Source organism: Alligator mississippiensis, chromosome 13, assembly GCF_030867095.1.
Source record: "Alligator mississippiensis isolate rAllMis1 chromosome 13, rAllMis1, whole genome shotgun sequence".
Lineage (NCBI taxonomy): Eukaryota > Metazoa > Chordata > Crocodylia > Alligatoridae > Alligator > Alligator mississippiensis.
This window is the reverse complement of record NC_081836.1, coordinates 39,222,517-39,240,098: the sequence shown is the minus strand read 5'-3', so window position 1 is coordinate 39,240,098 and position 17,582 is coordinate 39,222,517. Positions and strand designations below refer to the sequence as shown.

Here is a 17,582-nt window from a genome sequence, read left to right as displayed (position 1 = left end):
CCACCCTCGCCTCGCTTCAGGGAAGAGCCACTGCCTGCCCTGCATGAGAAGTGAGGAGCTTACCTTTGGTAAGTGTCCCACGCCAGCCCAAGTGCCTCCACCACACTCTGTGCCCAGCTCCTCTCTGGGCGGGTGCATGGCCTTAAAAAGTTTGTGCGCAGCAAGATTTTTTACTTGTGCATGGCTGTGCACGTGTGCAGCTTAGAAGGAACACTGGCTGCAGCCCCCCTTCCAGCACTGCCACTGCCCAGCCTGAGCACCGCACAGTCCAGCCCCACCTCCCTGCCAGCCCCCCTGCAGCAGCAGCCTGCCCTTGTCCCACACATAGATCCAGGGACACATGCCCCCCCCCCCTGGGAAGAGCCTGGCACAGCACCCCAGCCCACAACCCTCCTGGGGTGGACACAGCACCAAGAGCCATGCCCCCCACACCCACTTACAGTTCCCTCTGCTTTGCTCCCTGCTTCAGCTGCCCTAGAAGCAGCTGACGCCTCCTGCCTGCAGCTGCTGGGGTGTGCTGCGCTCCGCTCCCTCCCTCACCACCATGGGAATGTATCCCTATTTGTTACTTTATAGACTGGGTTCCCTTTATGCGAATTTGTGTTATGCACAGTTTTCCAGGAACGCATCTACCACATAAAGTGAGGGAAACCTGTACTGCATTCAACCAGGTTTATCTCAAACCAGTTGCACCCATTTTCAAACTGGTTTATGTGCATTGAACATCTGTTCTGTTACTGGTTTAAACTAGTTTCTGATGACTTAAACCAGTTTATGTGTAATGTCTGTCCCTAGCTTAAAAGCCCTGACTAAGCACATTGAGGTACAGCAGAGCCATGCCATGGCTCCAGCAATCTGTTAATACCATAGCTGTATAGAAGGGGTATGAAAGGACAAAATTTTACCAAATATTGTTTATTAAATTCTAAAGGCATCTAAAAATGTGGGGGCTTTTTCATCCACTTACAAGAGCTGTTTTCTGTAAAGTGTGATGGAGCAGGGAGGGAATGCTATGAAAAATACCTGGGAAATGTGATTTGACATTTATGAGCAAAACCCAAGATTCCCTCTGGGGTTTTGGCAAGTAAAATGGTAAAACCACAGGTCCTATTTATGGACAAGGACTCAGAAGCTGAAAACAGTTTAACACTTCCTCCCATTGGTAGTTTAGTCATCTCAAACACACAATAAAATCCTGTCTGGGACCAATGCCTTTTTAACACAGAAACCTATACAGACAAATTCAAGGTACATAGTTTATTTCATCAAAAGTCTTGGAAAATACAATTTAATATTACATTTGTGAATGCCACACCTTGTGCTGACTTTCTGAAAATTTATGAGGAGTTGATTAATGACTAGTAATTGTAACTGGCTGTTCCAGTCTCACCAGTTCTGTTGATAATGCAGTTCTCTTGAATGTTACTACTTATACACAGCACCTTTCATCTTAAAGCCCATCACTTTTTATACACAATCATACACTACTAAGATATGGGGTAAAATGTTGCAAGTTTCAGGTAGCAACACAACATTTTAGGTTAGAAAGTGAAGGCCAACTCTTAATTTCAATGCTGATTCTATTAAGTTGAAAGGATTGACAGAAAGAGAGGAATCACTACATGGAAGACGGGCTGTCCCTTGCATCCTGAGATTTAGAAAATATGGATTAAAGTCAAGACCTGCCACTGTCTGCTTACAAAGACAATCAGTGATTCAAAGCAAAAATGCATCAGCTGCATTCACCTATTGATGCACAAGAATAGAGGGAAGCTTCTATGTAGTAAGGACCCAAACCTGATAAGGTTTTATAGATTAGAATCAACAACCCCTTGAAATGACCTGAAAGCAAATGCAGGACTAGTACAGAGTAAATGGGTGTACTGTAGTCTGTATAATTGACATTGAACAAAGAAACAGGGGGAGCTGACCAAGACTTGGATCACTGAGATATCTAAAATGTAACTACTCAAACTGGAGTATTGCTGAAGCACCAAGGTTTAGAACCCCATTCACAAAAAGCATCATATGAGCCTTCATTTTTACATTCCATCTGAAAGATGAACTATGAGCTGAAGTTTTTGAAACCCTCTTGTGTGCATCACAGAATTTTGATAAAAACAACAATCATTCTGTTTCCAAAAAGTAAGGGGCCTGGGAGGTTTTTGAAACAGAACATTCTGGCAGATATTGAGTGATGATGCTTATAGTTGTTCTTAAAAGGAAAAAAACCCCTCAGCATACTCTTGATATAATGCCTACAGGTCTCACAAACAGAAAGAGTTGATAAGAGGGTAGAAGAGAGATTCTACAATACAAACAAAGGATTCATAATAGCAGAGCAGAAAATAAGAAGAAAAAGGATATGTTTCCTTTACAAAACAAAGTCAATGATATTATTGCCTACAGGTTACACTTGACCTGAAAGAGATCAAGAGCTTGAGTATCAAAATACAATATGGTTCTTGCTGGATGGCTCTGGAAGGACAAATCCAGAAGACTCCAAGGAGAACTGACTTAACTGGGAATTTCCAGAACAGCTGGCCATGGCTGCAACAGTCTGGAATCCCAACATATATCCAGGTACCTTTGATTTTCAAACTGATTTATTATTAGGATTATTTCTTATTGGAACTGCACCACCAAAGGGAGCTGTTCTTGTACTAGGTGCTGTATAAATACAGAAAAGAAATTTGATCCTTATGATCAAACTCCTAACCTATGACAGAGAAAAGTATGACACACACAAGTTTTTAGGATTAATTAATTGATTTCTTGTGAATTTGGTTGTTCCTGTTTGGTCACTGATAGTCCACTACAAATGATTATCGAGTATTTAAAACACAGCAAAATGCCCAAAGAAATATAATTTGAGTGCATTGCATAAGAAAATAAGGTGCATCTCCCATTATGAATTTTGCATGCATTTCTTTATACATTCTCTTGATGGGATGATTGTGGCAAAAATCTTCCTGTATTCTAAATACATTTATTATATAAATCTGAGACATTTTCATCTTGTTAAGGGATAATATATAATTCAAGGAACATTTGCCAAAAAAATGATTTATGTTATGTTGATGTTCATCTAGTGGGATAGATTTGGCACTAGAAATGGCTATAAAGAATGAATAGGTTAAAACTCTGCTGTGTACAGGTCGATTTCTATAAGTTTTATATAAAAGTTAACTCTTCCTTCTGCTTGCTGTATGTAACTGGCTAGGATGTTATTTTTGAACACATCTTTGAAATACTTGTCTTGTTTCAGATGGTTATGTCCCTTCAAGGAACAAATTCCACTCAAGAAAGACATGTGCGAGTTACAGCTGGACAAACAACAGTTGCATACACAGTTAACTCTCAGTACGTTGGCCAGAGAAATGAATTTTTTTGCCAAAGTTTGCATAACAGTGAGGCACTACTGACATATGGCTACCCTAAAGAGATCAATCTGACTCTCATGTTACAGAAATTAGGTAGGATAGATGCTGTTTCTTTTGGAGTCTTGTTATGCGGCCGGGTTCTGTGTTTTTATGACTGTTTCCTAATTATTTGCAAAAGAATTTGTTAAAAGCTGCTGTTATTATCTAGAAAAGCACAGAATTTCCTGTTCCTGGTTTTCTTTTTTTCTCATACATAAAATGTATCTGTCACTAAAAGAATTAGATACATTCCTTTCTATTTTCGAGCCAAGATCAGGGCTTAATTGTGCTATGGCTGTGTGGACATAGGAAAACAAAAAAACCTAAACAGTGCCCCCAAAAGCCTGCATTTTAATGAACTTAGACTGAAAGTTTGGGGAAAATCACTGTTTTGCAGACTTGGGAAAGATTTACAGAGGGAAGAAAGAGGTGTCCCAACAGCCCACAGAGAATCTTTGGCAGAGCTGGGAAACTGAATTCAGATATATGGGACCCAGTCTGGTGACTCAGTCACAAGGGTCACAGACAGGAATTATGCTTGTCACACAATTGGCCCCCTGAAAGTACTCTACAGCTGTGCCATGACATACGGGCACAGATGCAGAGTACTTTTAAAGTGGCTGATCACACAACAAATTAACCCTCATCAAATGAGGTATCAGATGAAGGTGTTCCACTTTAGAATGCATGAGGAAACTTCTGTTCCTTAGGGCTAATTTGTAGCATGATAGGGGCTGATGCAGCCGAGCCCCACCCCTGGGTGGCTGTCAGCAGGAAGAGAGGGGGTAGGAGGGAGGGAGAGTGAGTTGCCAGCTGGGGTTTGCCTGGCCTGAGCTGAAGGAGGGTGGGGAGCAGGTGAATCAGAGCTCCCCCCACCTCACGCCCCTCCAGCCCCACCCCTCCAGCTCAGGCCAGGCAAACCCCAGCTGGCAGCTCATTCCCCTTCCCCCTTCCCTTCCTGCTGACAGCCCTGGAGCTGGGGGGAGAGGGGTCACCCCTTGGCTGCAGGCAGGCTCCTCAGGCTTCTGCAGGCATGCTCAATTTCTGTTCCCTCTCCTCCCCTCCCCCCTCCTCCCCAACCCAACAGGTGAATGTCTGTTGGGTTGGAGGGGCACTCTACCTCATGGTGTTTTATGTAAAGTGCCGTGAGCTAGAGCTACGCTTGCATGTCTGTCAGCGCCCAAGAGGGCATTCATCTACCTCTGACTGCACCACCTCGAATTTTGCCTTCAGTTTCCAACCAGCTTTCAGCAGCTCCCTCTGCTGGAAACTGTTATAATGCAATTGGGTATCTTGAGTGATGTTAAAGTAGATGAGCCTCTTTTTTATATTTTTGTGCTTTTTTTAGGAACCTTGTTCATATACCTCCATCACAAAAACACTTCCTTTTAAGTAACTAGAAGAATTAAAAGGTAAAGATTGGTAAAGTAATACACAACTCTGCTAATGACCCATCCTCATTTGTATTATGAAAAACACCACATCTCTTTTGATTTGTCAAGTTGATCTAGGCGTGCACGCATGCGCGCGCGCGCACACACACACACACACGACCTTCTTTCATGCAGCCTGCCCTCTAAATTTCAGTTGTGACAGAGCCCTCAAAGCACACAGTTTCGTGGCACTGGAGGATATAAAGCTAGCTGGTAACAAACTTTTTTTGGTATGTTATCTCCTATTGCAGTGGGCACTTTCCATGATCCAAATGGAAATTTGTTCACATTCAGATAAGCACTGTATAAATGTTAAGAAACAGTGGTCACAAAAACTCAGACATCATACAGGTCAGCAAGGACCAAGTTGTAGAACCAACACCACAAACCCCTACTCCTTAATCTAAAATAATGACTTTGTTAGTTGCTGGTTTATCATAAGTGCATAATGATACAACTTGGGCCAGCCTGTAGAAGAAAATTGGACAACAAATCAATGTACTGGATTCACAGCCATGTTTTTGGCTACCTTGTCAGAAGCTTTTCTCAGTTTTGGGTCCCTCACCTATTTTTTTTTTTTTAATTTGTTTTTTCCTTTCTTTTCTCTTTATATTTGTTCCAATGTTGTTATTTAAAAATCAGGAGCACACCAAAAAAAGAACTGAAAACATTTCATTTGAAAAATGGTGATTAGCTGTAGCTGCAACTGAGAGGAACATTTGACCTAAAAAACCCCACCATTTTGGAATTATTCCTGCCTTTTGAGTGCAATACAAAACTGCATGTGTTGTCAAACACAAAGGCTCCAACCCAGTAAAGCACATGACTACATTGACCACTCGTATAACATAATGGAAGTTCCACAGGCACTTCACTGCTTTTCTAGATCAGGGTTTTATATGTACAAAATGCATTAAAGACACCAGTTTGTGGTTCTCTTACCAAACTCTAGACTCTTATCTATGTCATCCTAAAATTGACTTTGTGATGCTTTGCATCCTGACCCCAAAGGTGAATAGTTGGTGGCTATTTTGGTTTGGTGTAAGACTTCATGGAATGGGATGGAGTCCATTAAAAGGGCGTTATTCCTGCTATGTTCATTGCTTTTAGAAAACAAAGCCAAAACAACCTTTGAACTTCAATACGATGACAAAAATATAACTGTGAACTTGGATGTTAATACCCATTTTGAACTGTATGGTATGTTTGAACTCATGGCAGTGGTAAAACATTCAATATCTATTCTCAAGCATCTTGGACTTCCCTTCTCCATTAAGGTAATAAAGCACTGATTAGTTTTTGTATGCTTTGATTAGATGAGGCTATGGAGTTCAGGGGGCAATAATTCTAATATTAGGCTGGCATGAAGCCAGAATAATTTCAGTGGCATTAGCAAAATTTACTCCAAATTTAAATTGGTATAGGTGAGTACAGATGCACATTTAGCATGTTGAATTGCTTATTTAACTTAAATACCTAACAGTTCACTTCCAACCAAATCTAGGTAGTATGAGAAATTCCTGCTTATATGGTTAATGACTTCATAAAGCAGAACGAACATTCAAATTAAGCTGGGGTGGTCATTTTCTAACACGTACAGATTTTTAGCAAACTATAAAGTCTTCTGTAAAAAAAACAAAAAACAAAAAAAAAACAACAACAGATTTTGCGTGCACAGATTTTGATACAGAATTCTTGTGCCAGATTTAGGCAGGTGTAGCCCATTTGTGTAGCTTCCTAGTCAGGTGCAATGATTGCGGGACACACGAGGTTAATATTCAGACAATAGCTGGACATTCCCAAGCTATCCGGTGGGGTCAGCAAAGCCTGCACACATTCATCTCCTAGGAAAGGTGCTCATTGGAATGTCTCCTCTTTCATTGGTTGGGTCATGCATATACTCGTTAGCTCCTGAGTTAGCTTTTCCTGAGATAAGATAATGGTTTGCTACAGGGCAGAGGTAGAATCATAGAGGAAAAAGGCTGGTACCCCCAACCTGCTTGTGAGACAAGTGGCACAGGCAGCCTGTGTGTGTGATGCACAGCAAACCAAGAAGAGGACAGGCAGTACAGTAGCAGGTAGGGAAGGAAGCACAAAGCAGAACAGCCAATCAGGAAGGGGAAGGAGATCAGAGGGGCACTCAGGCAGGGTGTGGGCTAATTTGTGGCAAGCCTGACAAAGGCTGACACCCACTGATTTAGTACAACCCTTTGCTCAAGGTAGGAATGTCCCCATTGCAATTTAAGACCATATATAAGCTGCATATACATTACTTACATAGATGCACACACACTGAACACATGCATTTCAAGAGCACATCTGGGCTGGCCCTAGATATTAATGATCACAAGGACATTGGTCCCCAGGGAAAAAGCTATTATTTTTTGAGGAGTCAGTGATACTTTGGATTCACATAAACATCACTGACTCAAGGAGCAGGTCTGTATGCATGCTGCAGTAATGTAATTTTCAGTTTCATAGGATAAAGGTAAATTTAAAAATGAACTAATATTACATCAATATTAAAAGTGCATATTAAATGTCACTGTTTGAAATCAAATGTTTAATGACATCAAAGCATTAGAACTCCCCCTTGCTCTTCCCATTTCAGTCTTTTACTGCAGTATCTTTACCCTCTAACCATCCCAGTGAGGAAAGGAAAAGGACACAGATGTTAGCTGGTTTGTGTGCAAGGAGTGAATGTAGTCCTGGGTATTTGAGGGGTCCAGGTAGGACACAGGAGAGCCTGCCTCTGAGAGAAAATGTTTACAAATATCCACATTAGTATTATAGCTCTGTAAGCAGGAAATACTGTTTAAAAAGAATGAAGTCTTCTGCTGCCTTGCTGGAACTCAATTTTAAACACACCTTCTATTAAGCCTTCTAAATAAAAGCAGAATTTACATTATTACCCAATGAACAAGAACTTCAGAAACATCAAAACAGCTTCAGAATTTGTATAAGTTTGAAAGAGGTTGTAAGGAAAATGCAGCCTTTGTCACTTATTGTGAAAACCAAAGGCTCTGTGTTGTATAATGAGGAATTTGGGCTTTACTTATACAGCTACAACACAGTGGCATTAAGTTAGGAAAAACCCTTGTAGCACAGAGGCTTGTAATGGAACTGTCTCTTATTCAGTCATTGTGTTTCCTGTTTTCTGTGTAGATGTGAAACAGAAACCTGGATGACCATAAGGTGTTTGACTGTGTACTGAATAGCATGTTGATTAAAAAAAAATTAGCACTGTCCTACTTTAGTAAAGCTCACATTAGGTGAATTCAGAACTTCCAAAGTGGCATATTAAAAAGTTGTTGTCAATGGGGAATTATCTCTGAATTGGTGTGATCTTAGTGAGTTCCGTGGAGACTTGTATTAAGCTTTTCAACATGTTTATCCATGAGCTAGAAGTGAATAAATCACTACTAATTGAGATGTGTGTGTGTGTGACACAAAGTGATGAGTAGAAAAGCAGTGATTCAGAGAAAATGAGGGATCATAGTGGTAAGCAGCTGCACAAGGCAAAAAGAAGTTCTTTTTGTTCAGCATATAACTAGCTTGTAGACCTCATTGCCACAAGGTGTTCTAGATGCTTTAACCAGGACTGGACAAATTGTTCAGTGGGTATTGAACATAGTGCTGCAGCCTCCAGATGAAAACTTTTCTAGGCCTCTGACTGATGGAATCTGTAAGGAAAAAGGGACTGCAGACAGATCACTTGAGATAGGTCCTGAACATATGCTCCTCTTCCTCAGAATCTTCTTTCTGAGGCTAGTTGCTGTTGGACTCAGTATGGCATGTCTTATATCCTTAAGGGGCATGTCCCCATGTGCAGGAATGTATGTTTCCCTGGGGACAAACAGAAGCAGCACAATATATGTGCCACAGGGGAACACCTGTGCATGTGCATTCTGGCATGTGGTAGGTTGACCCTGGTGGGGTAGTGGAGGCTGGGGCCAGCACCTGGGCTGGCCCCAGCAGACTTACCTGGGATCCTGGAGGCCTCCGGAGGCTGCGGCACAGCAGTCCAGCAGCAGGGAGCCTGGTTGGCAGCTGGAGTATGGCTCCAGCAGCCAGCCAGGCTCCAGTTGCAGGTGGCGTATGCTGCCACCACATGTGCCACCCCACTTTTTTTAGGTGCGGTTTTTTTTTACCCCTGGATTTCCCAATGTTACCCCCCTCCCCCTCCCACTGGGTCTGTGCTGCAAATCAGCAGTGAGGAGAATGCCTGCATCTATAGGGCATATGGTGTGTGGCGCCGCATACTGCATGTGTGCGCTTGTCTGGATGTGCCCAAAAAAGGATATAGCTGAAGCTAAATAGATTCAAATGTAAAATAAGGCACAGATGTTCAGCAGTGAGGGAGATAAACCACCATAGCAGACTACCAGCAAACATATTGAACTCTTTCTCTTGAGGTCCTCAAATGGAAATTGGATTTCTAGAAGATAAGATTTAGCTGAAGATGATTTTTGCTTTAATCTAAGACAAGTGATGGCTCAATATAAGATAAAACAGGATTAACGTTAATGACCTGTTCTGTGCAGATCAGCTTGTCCTTAAACTCCATTGATCCCTTTCTCAGATGACATTCCTTGAAATCCTGACTGAAAACAAAATTGAAGGGTCTCTGAAAGTGACCTGTGAGCCAAATGCAAGCCTCTCATTCACCATCAATAAGAAAAATGAGCAGCAAAGGTGAGAGGGTGATTTTAGCCATTGTAAAGATTCAGTTAGGCTGGTGGGATCACAGAAACACCATTTATGTACTATTAAATGCCCAAAGGAAATTCAGTTGGTAACCAGTTCTGAAATGAAGTACATAACCCCAGTAAACACATTGTGTACTCAGGGAAGTGTATGGACGGCTGAAGAACATCATCAACCCAAACCTGCAGGTTATAGGGGGAGGCATGACCATGTCACCTGACGGGCCACCTGCTGCTACGTCCATTCCCCCCTTCTCTTTCTATAGAGAATAAAGTGGAAAATGAAAACCTCCTGCAAGGGGCCTCAGCATCTTGGCTTTCCATGTATGAGAGAGACAATATTTCCATGGAGATTTAGACTTTTATTCCCTTGGAGGAGTCCAGGGGACTGAAGCCTCATTCAGCCAAGTACTTAAGAACATGCTTTCTCTCAGAGCATCAGTTAAATTTCTGTTAAACTGGTTCAGTTTAGTTAAAACCCCATAAAAGTGGTGAAGGCACACAGAGGCTTATAAATAAATAGCAATTTTTAGCATACAGCCCATGCAGTATTTACTGTGTTTGTGTACATAAGTCTGTGTCATTCTGCTAGAAGTTTTCAATGCTCTTTCAAAAAAGATTAATTATGGAAGTGATGCATTTTGATAGGATTACATAGCAAATATCTTAATACAAATATTTAATGCATTAATAATGCACAAGCTTATGAGGTTTATATTGTACTGTATTTATGTGTCTAAGAACCAAAATACTACTATTTTAGTTCTTTCAGTACATTCCAGTCTGGGGGTCTACACTTGAGACCCCTTTCACATTCAGGCAAATTTCCAACAATACCAAAGTTAGATAGTGATATAAGTGTCTATACCCATATATTCCATTACATAAATCTCATGGTTAAACCAGTGATGCATAAAATGTGATAAACAGTGTTTTCCTATTTATCAGGCTGAATTCTACCTTGGAAATGTATGTGTACCCTCCCATAAATGTCAGAATTTGGCTCTAGTTATTCAGATTCCTTTGCTGTTAAATGAACCTGCCAACAAAGGAAACTTACTAAGTGCTCACTGTGGGAGGAAATGTAGTTCATAATTCAAAAATTCTAGTGGACCATTCTGCTTTGTTGTACCCACTTATGCCAGCAATGAGCTTTGGCCTTTCTGAATGTTGCATTTAATTGACTCATAAGCAATTTTAGAAATACTGCTGAACAAACAATGCCTTTCTTTCCTCTAGTGAAGAACTGAATATAAAAGCTTTACAGAACTTTTTTCTTCAATACTTGCCCAGCACAGTTGAACTTTCCTCAAAGGTAACTATGTGCTAGTTATCTATCATACACAGCTTTGCTAGTTTTATCTAATATTTGCAGCTTCTAACTGCAATATTTGTAGCACTGAGGACTATTACATTTTTTTTTTGATAATGGCAACTTTCCAAGTTGCTGGATGTTTTCCAAAGTAATGCTGTCAGCATTCTGCTCGTAATGGTATATATTAGTTCCTCTCTGTAGATTCCATTGTGTGTACCTGATTTTAAAAAATGCCAGAATTTGCATCCAATAAAAATTGTTAGAAATCCCCAAACTCTATTTAAAATTATACAGGCTATTAAAAAGTAATGTTTGGGTAGGAAATAGTTCTTCTCTACCAGTGGGAGGGAAATGCACAAACAAGGTTGAAGTGAAAGAATGGTAGGGCCATTTGTTGATGGGAACCTGAACTATTTGTGTACGAACAATTGTTGCAAGGGTAACAAAGACTACCATATTTTTTTGCATACCACATGCACCTTTTCCCCAAAAACTCAGGCCTCAGGATTGAGATTGCATTAAATTGAGAAACCGATTTTTCTTTGCTGATATATATATCATACTGATATATATATAAAGCATGGAAGAATAGAACCGTGGAGAAACTGTTGCTAGATGGCTGCCAAGCTTCTCCCTCTGCCAGCCTCAGGGAAGGAGGGGGCAGATTTTACCCTTTAGGATCAGAGCTCCAATGTTAACCTTCTCACAGCACAGCCAATGTAATCAGGATCCTCTGCAGTCATCATGCAGCCACGAGGGAGAAAAATATTTTCTGCATTTTTGCCTTAAGACAAAATGTGTGTCTTACATTGGGGCTATGGTTTTCACTGAGAATAATCTAGACTATAAACCTGCATGGTACAATGTGAACTCAATAGGGGGTGAAGGGAGGTGGGAAGGCAAAACATGCCTTTCTTTCAGGTCTTAATGATCATATGTAATATTCTGTACCAGAGAAACATGAGTCTAAAGACTAAGTCATTTATCCCTTTGTTTTACTGGAACTGCAATAGGTACATTATTATATGAATGAGGCAGAAGGCAGACTCTCTATCAGGATGGAAAAGAAGGATTTCCATGTTACAACTAAGTTATCTTTCAGTGGGACCACCTATGCTAATGTCATTGAAATGACGCACACACTGCCCCAGGTTAGTAACATCAAAGAAACTGCCAGAATCACATCCAGTTTTCGGAGACACGTATCCAGGAATACAGTTACTAAACTATGAAGAGCTATTCTGTTGGATACATCAGGAGTTTTGCCACAGACTCTATTTGCAGCAGGAGCACATTGTTGGTGTATTATGGATTTAAGTTTGTTTAGTGTCCAACAGTTTGATTTGCTGTTTGTTTGTGAACACATGTAGCTAGTGTATGGCATATACAAATATATACTATAAACTACCTTAAAGTTGAGTGTGTGCCATCTCTTACCACACATTTACTACATATACTTCCTATTCTAAATAGGGAAGAAAAAAAGATAACTATCTATAACTGTTTATACTAACAGCCAAGCAGTGCTGGATTTTTTTAAAGATATGGCACTGTAGGCATATTAGAAAGAGTACTACAATTTATTCAGCCATTTACAGAGGTGAAGTATGTAATAAGCAAAAACAGATATTGCGAAATATATACTCTACTACATATTTATAAATAAAGAGAACTTGACAGCTGAAATGCATTTTTATTTATAGAAGAATTATGTCTCACAACACCATTATGCAAGCACTATTGTGTACAAGCACTTACTAAAAGGATGGTTTCCAAGTTGCAAAAACCGTGAGGCTTAATGGGCTTACCTTCCTCTTTGCAGTTAAAAATCCTTCCAAAGCAGCTTCTGTTCATGACTGGTTATCAAAAAGATAACAGAACTCATATGTTGAGGCACATTACTTTGTGGAATGGCAAGGAAGTCAAGGTGACAGGCACTTATACTGGACTCTTCCCAAAGTTATCTGGAGATCATGATATTAAATGTAAGTTTCTAACCTCTCTAGTAAGTCCTGCTAGCAGAAATAAAGGAAAGTAAAAGCCACAAAGCTAATTACGTATATGTCTTAATGCCATTTTGTGTCCAGGCCTATGAACCTCACTTAGCCACATTTCTAAGTGGATACAAAGAGCGAGGACTTCTGGAGTGGGCCTTTGGTTTCTGCCCTTGGGAAGAGAATGTAATGCTAGCCACATTACTTACGGCACTGTGTGAATGATTGAGTGTTCAGTTCCATGTGCACATAAAAATAAATAAAAATCTTTTTATTTTATTGGCAAATTGCAAAAAAAAAAATGGTTTTGGGTTGAACAAAATGTTCTGCTTTCCTTTGAACACTTGTAACTGCTTTGAAATAAGCATAAATAAAATGGGGAAGAAGCTAAGGGACATAGCTGCTATTCACAAAGGAGAAGAGGATGACAAGTTTCCAGTTATTATCAGCTTTACCATAGCACAGTGGCAGGGCACTCCCCTGAGATTTGCGTTACATGGCTTTAAAGCCCCTCTCTACCAGTTTCAGAGCAAGAACTTTATTTTAGCTCTCTCCCCTCATAGGAGAGTAATCACTGTAACACAGAGGTGGGTTTCCCTCAGGCTGTCCTGTTGCAGCTGTTCCACTTTGTACAAATATTTTATTCATAGGACCAGAGACAGGAACCAGGACTCCCAGGGGAAATTGTGTACATTACACAAAATATGGTGCAGTCACCAATTTTCAAAACTGAAATGAGTAAAAAGGGCCACTAAACCATTACTCCCAGGGGACGTTGTGTTCTAGCACCCAGTATGTGGCAATGTCCCTATGTCTCCTGTCTAGAAAGACAATCCAGCTCTTAATGCTTAGACTTCTAACATCTGAAAATACTGTTTACTGTGACCTAGCTTGATTGCCTTTTGAGGGTTAAAGGTTTCTCCTTTTTCCAATAGAAGGTCATTCTGCCTTTATCCAATCAACTTTCCCGGTTTCTCCCTGTAGGGGTTCATTTTGGGGAAGATGTCACAATTTTGTTTATTATATGAAGTATCTATTCATAAATGAGGAACTATTCTTTCCTCTATATGAATCTTCATATTCAGTAGTATAAATTTGTGCCACAAATGTTACTTTATGAAAAAGAAACATTACCTTGAGAGACAGATTTGTACTAGTTCCCTTGAAGTGCCATGTCATGTTTTTTTTATCATGAAAAATACAAGAAAACTGTCATGTTTGGTGAAATTTAACTTATTTGAACTTTTTTTTTTTTAAAGTGGAGCTTTCCCATCCTCTCTCTATCCCTTTTCCCTGGCGTACCAATGTCAACATATACATGGAACATGCAGTGCACACTTATCAGGATGATATTACCATTGGCTGGAATGACAAGGACCAGGTACAGTTGTGCCAGGAGAATTACATAGAGAATCAAATAGCTTTGAAAAAGCTAAAAGTAAAAGACTTTGAGCAGGAGGAAAACTGTTGACTTTCCATATAAGTCTCATTATACCTAATAAACTTACCAGATAAAATGATTCCTAAATGCCAGAGCCATAGAAGACTCCTGTTTGCTGCAGAGGCTGGGACTGACAAACAGTTTTGTATTGGTCCCAGCTTCCCACTGTAGCTGAGTCTCTTGATCGTATTACCTCCATAGAGCAATTGGACATTAGCTCAACATATGTCAGGTAGTATGATCTGGAGATGCTCTTCACCAGGAAAGTCCTAACTTTGCTACACTAAGATAGCACTTAGCATGTGTTTTACTTCCTGAACTCTCATTGTAAGTGCAGTTAAACATGTCCTAAGTAACATGCAACAAGGCCTTGAGAGGCAGTCAGAGGCAAAGTGGATATGGTTCAGAGAAGGGCTGTAGTAGTTCTAACACAAATGAAAGGAAGAAAACAGCTGCTAAGAATTGATGGAAGAGAATGGCATAACAGCAGAAGCCAAAAAGCAAGGGCATAGGCTGGGGGGAAGACAGATAAGGATCAAAGAGAAAGAAAGGAGCAAATCGTTGGGAATTTCAAAATCAGTTGGAGAATTCTGAATTAGATGGGAAGATGTTGTAGCTGAGGAGTCAATTGAAAAGGATGGAGGGTTTTCCTCATGCGTTGAGGCATACTGAACTCACATGAACAGGAGTTGCACAGATAGGTACACTATGTAAGGATGTTTTTAACATCAGTGATTAATCTTTAATCACAGGTTCTTCTTTCCTTTGATTTTTCTTAATTATCAGGAAAAATTAGAAATCTGGTCAGTGCTACATTTTCAATTGGTGTAACAGATACATCAGCAAATCTATTTTAAAAATAAATGATAAAAAAGCCTAGTTAATCAAAAATATCTTCATTATAGTATAGATATGCGAATAGCTTGTGGAGTTCAGAGTATACATAACTTGCAGTACATACAGTGAATCTGTATCTGAAATATAATCACCAGCAGTCTGTGTTTCTTATACTAGCATAATGTTATTTAAAGCATGTATATTTCAAAGAGCATTATTTTCTGAATTAAATGGGAAAAGCGGGGTATAAAACTCAGTCATAGAGGCACCTGAATTTGCCTACAAAAAATATTAAGTTTCCCTTGCAATATAAACTCTATTTATGTAAGCTGAAAATCCTAATTTAATTTTAGAAGTGAGGTAGATATGGAAATGCTTCAATTTAAAATAAAAAGAATTTTGTCATTCAAGTCAGTTCTACACCTGTTGATCTTGACCAGGTATTAATCTCGTCTTCCCTGAAGTATGGAAGAGAACATATTAAGTACCGAGCTACTGTCACTCACCCATTTAATTTCACCTTGAAGCAACTGGAGGTCAGTTCCCTGGGGGAAAGAAGAGATGGAAAATACAATCAGCAGGTACAACATTCAGAATTTCTGCAAAGTGAAAAATAATATTTATTTACTGTTTTTTTTTATCCCAAAACTTACCAGATTTTACTGTGTCTTGATTTTGGAGATACCACAATTCTTTCCTTTGCCAGGAAATTTTCTAAGATACTGTTCTGTGCAGCTCTGGGTAATTGGTAACATTTTTTCTGTATATAAAGTGGTCACTTTGGCAGATAGAAGTCAATCTCAGTGGATCACAGCAATTTGCATAACAGTGCACATCAAATGTAGTTTGGCCAAGAACTGGTATTTAAACCCCTTCATAAATTCCTGAGCTCTGTAACATCCAACCAGAGTAAACAGAACCTCACTTTTTAGGCTCTTTGCCTTCACCAGATATTGAAAGAAAGAATAACCAAGTTTATGGAAGTAAAATGGGACAAAACACAACATTGGGTTTATCTGAGGAAGAATATGATAGCCTAATTTAATATCCTTCTATGACAAGAAAACTGACTTTTGGATAAGGGCAATGCAGCGAAGATAATTTACCTAGATTTAAGCAAAGCTTTTGATACCATACCTCATGGGAAATTATTGGCCAAACTGGGGAGACAAGGATCCAGGATTACAATAATGAGATAGAAAAGAAGTTAGTTCAAAAGGAGACTCTAGCAGGTTATGCTGAAAGATGTGTTATCTGAGTAGAGAGCAGTTACCAATGGAGCTCCTCAAGGATTAATCCCAGGCTCTGTTCTGTTTAACATTTTTATTAAACAGAATAGATTGTACAGGAACTAGATGCATCCTTGTGAAATTTGCAGATGTGGTGCCTTGCCAATACAGAAGAGGATGAATTATCATTTATTATGTAAGATTTCCTTGTGGAATGGAGCATTAAACCATAATATCAGTGTGAAGTACGAAGTCATTTACTAGAGTCCTATAATAATGACTTTAGCTATTGTCATCAGCAGCCGCTTGATATGAGGATGAGTCTTCCAATAAATAGGGAAGTCATCAGTAAATCCATACATGACTGAGGTGGCTGATTTGAGATCCATGTGCTTGACTGCAGGTGTAGCAAATGAACAGTTCCAGAAGGAAGGAGTAAATCCTGGTGATGTCAGATCACAGCTCTTTCCCTTTGTGTCTCTTATCTATCTGCCTACATAGTGAGGTGATTTTGCTTAAAATGATCAAGCATTGGGGATGATTCAGTTCTTGAGTCTCCCAGGTATTGATGTTGTTACTGTATTTCTTCAAATTGGTCTTCAATGTGTCCTTGAATCTCTTTCTGCCCACTTCTAGAGTAGTGATCATTGGTGAGTTGGGACCTTTTTGTGGGGAGCTGGATGTTAGGGATCCTTACCATATGTCCTATACAGTGGAGCTGGTGCTGTATAAATTTGATTTCAATGCTGGTGTTATTTCCTTGAGCCAGAAGTTGTATTATAAGTTGGATACATAGATTTGAAGACAACTGAAGAGAAGGGCCTGTGTATATTGTAATTGTAGAAGACTATGAACTGCAAGTGTGATGCAGCTGTGTGATGAAGCTATGAAAAAGGCAAATATAATCCTGGGGTGTATTAGGTGGGCAAAGACAATGACATTCTGGTACCATCATACAAGGGGTTGATTAAGACCCCAGGTAAAACATGGTGCAGTCATCAATTTTCAAAACTGAAATGAGTAAAAAGGGCCACTAAAACAGTTAAGGGAATGACAAACTTTTCTTATGAAAAAAGATTAAAGGAGCCTGTCTTATTTAGCTTAACTAAATGGGGCTCGAGAAGGGATACGATTACTTTTTATAAATATATACATAGGGTGAATATTAGAGAGAGAAGAGCTTATTAGGTTTGTGCGAGCTGGGC

General features: G+C 39.8%; 1 protein-coding gene across 3 annotated transcripts in view; it reads left to right on the top strand.

Moving 5' to 3' along the window:
• The window catches only part of LOC102557779 (uncharacterized), a 188,748-nt gene that overhangs the window by 144,012 nt on the left and 27,154 nt on the right, over positions 1–17,582 (top strand). For 2 of the 3 annotated variants that reach the window (XM_019494721.2, XM_059716460.1), the window contains exons 48-56: positions 2,410–2,583; positions 3,269–3,476; positions 5,966–6,132; positions 9,438–9,550; positions 10,801–10,876; positions 11,890–12,027; positions 12,699–12,861; positions 14,130–14,251; positions 15,589–15,729. In XM_019494721.2, the coding sequence (XP_019350266.2) occupies positions 2,410–2,583; positions 3,269–3,476; positions 5,966–6,132; positions 9,438–9,550; positions 10,801–10,876; positions 11,890–12,027; positions 12,699–12,861; positions 14,130–14,251; positions 15,589–15,729 (1,302 nt within the window). The remainder of the gene's footprint in view (positions 1–2,409; positions 2,584–3,268; positions 3,477–5,965; positions 6,133–9,437; positions 9,551–10,800; positions 10,877–11,889; positions 12,028–12,698; positions 12,862–14,129; positions 14,252–15,588; positions 15,730–17,582) is intronic. The other variant, XM_059716459.1, reaches the window with a different exon arrangement.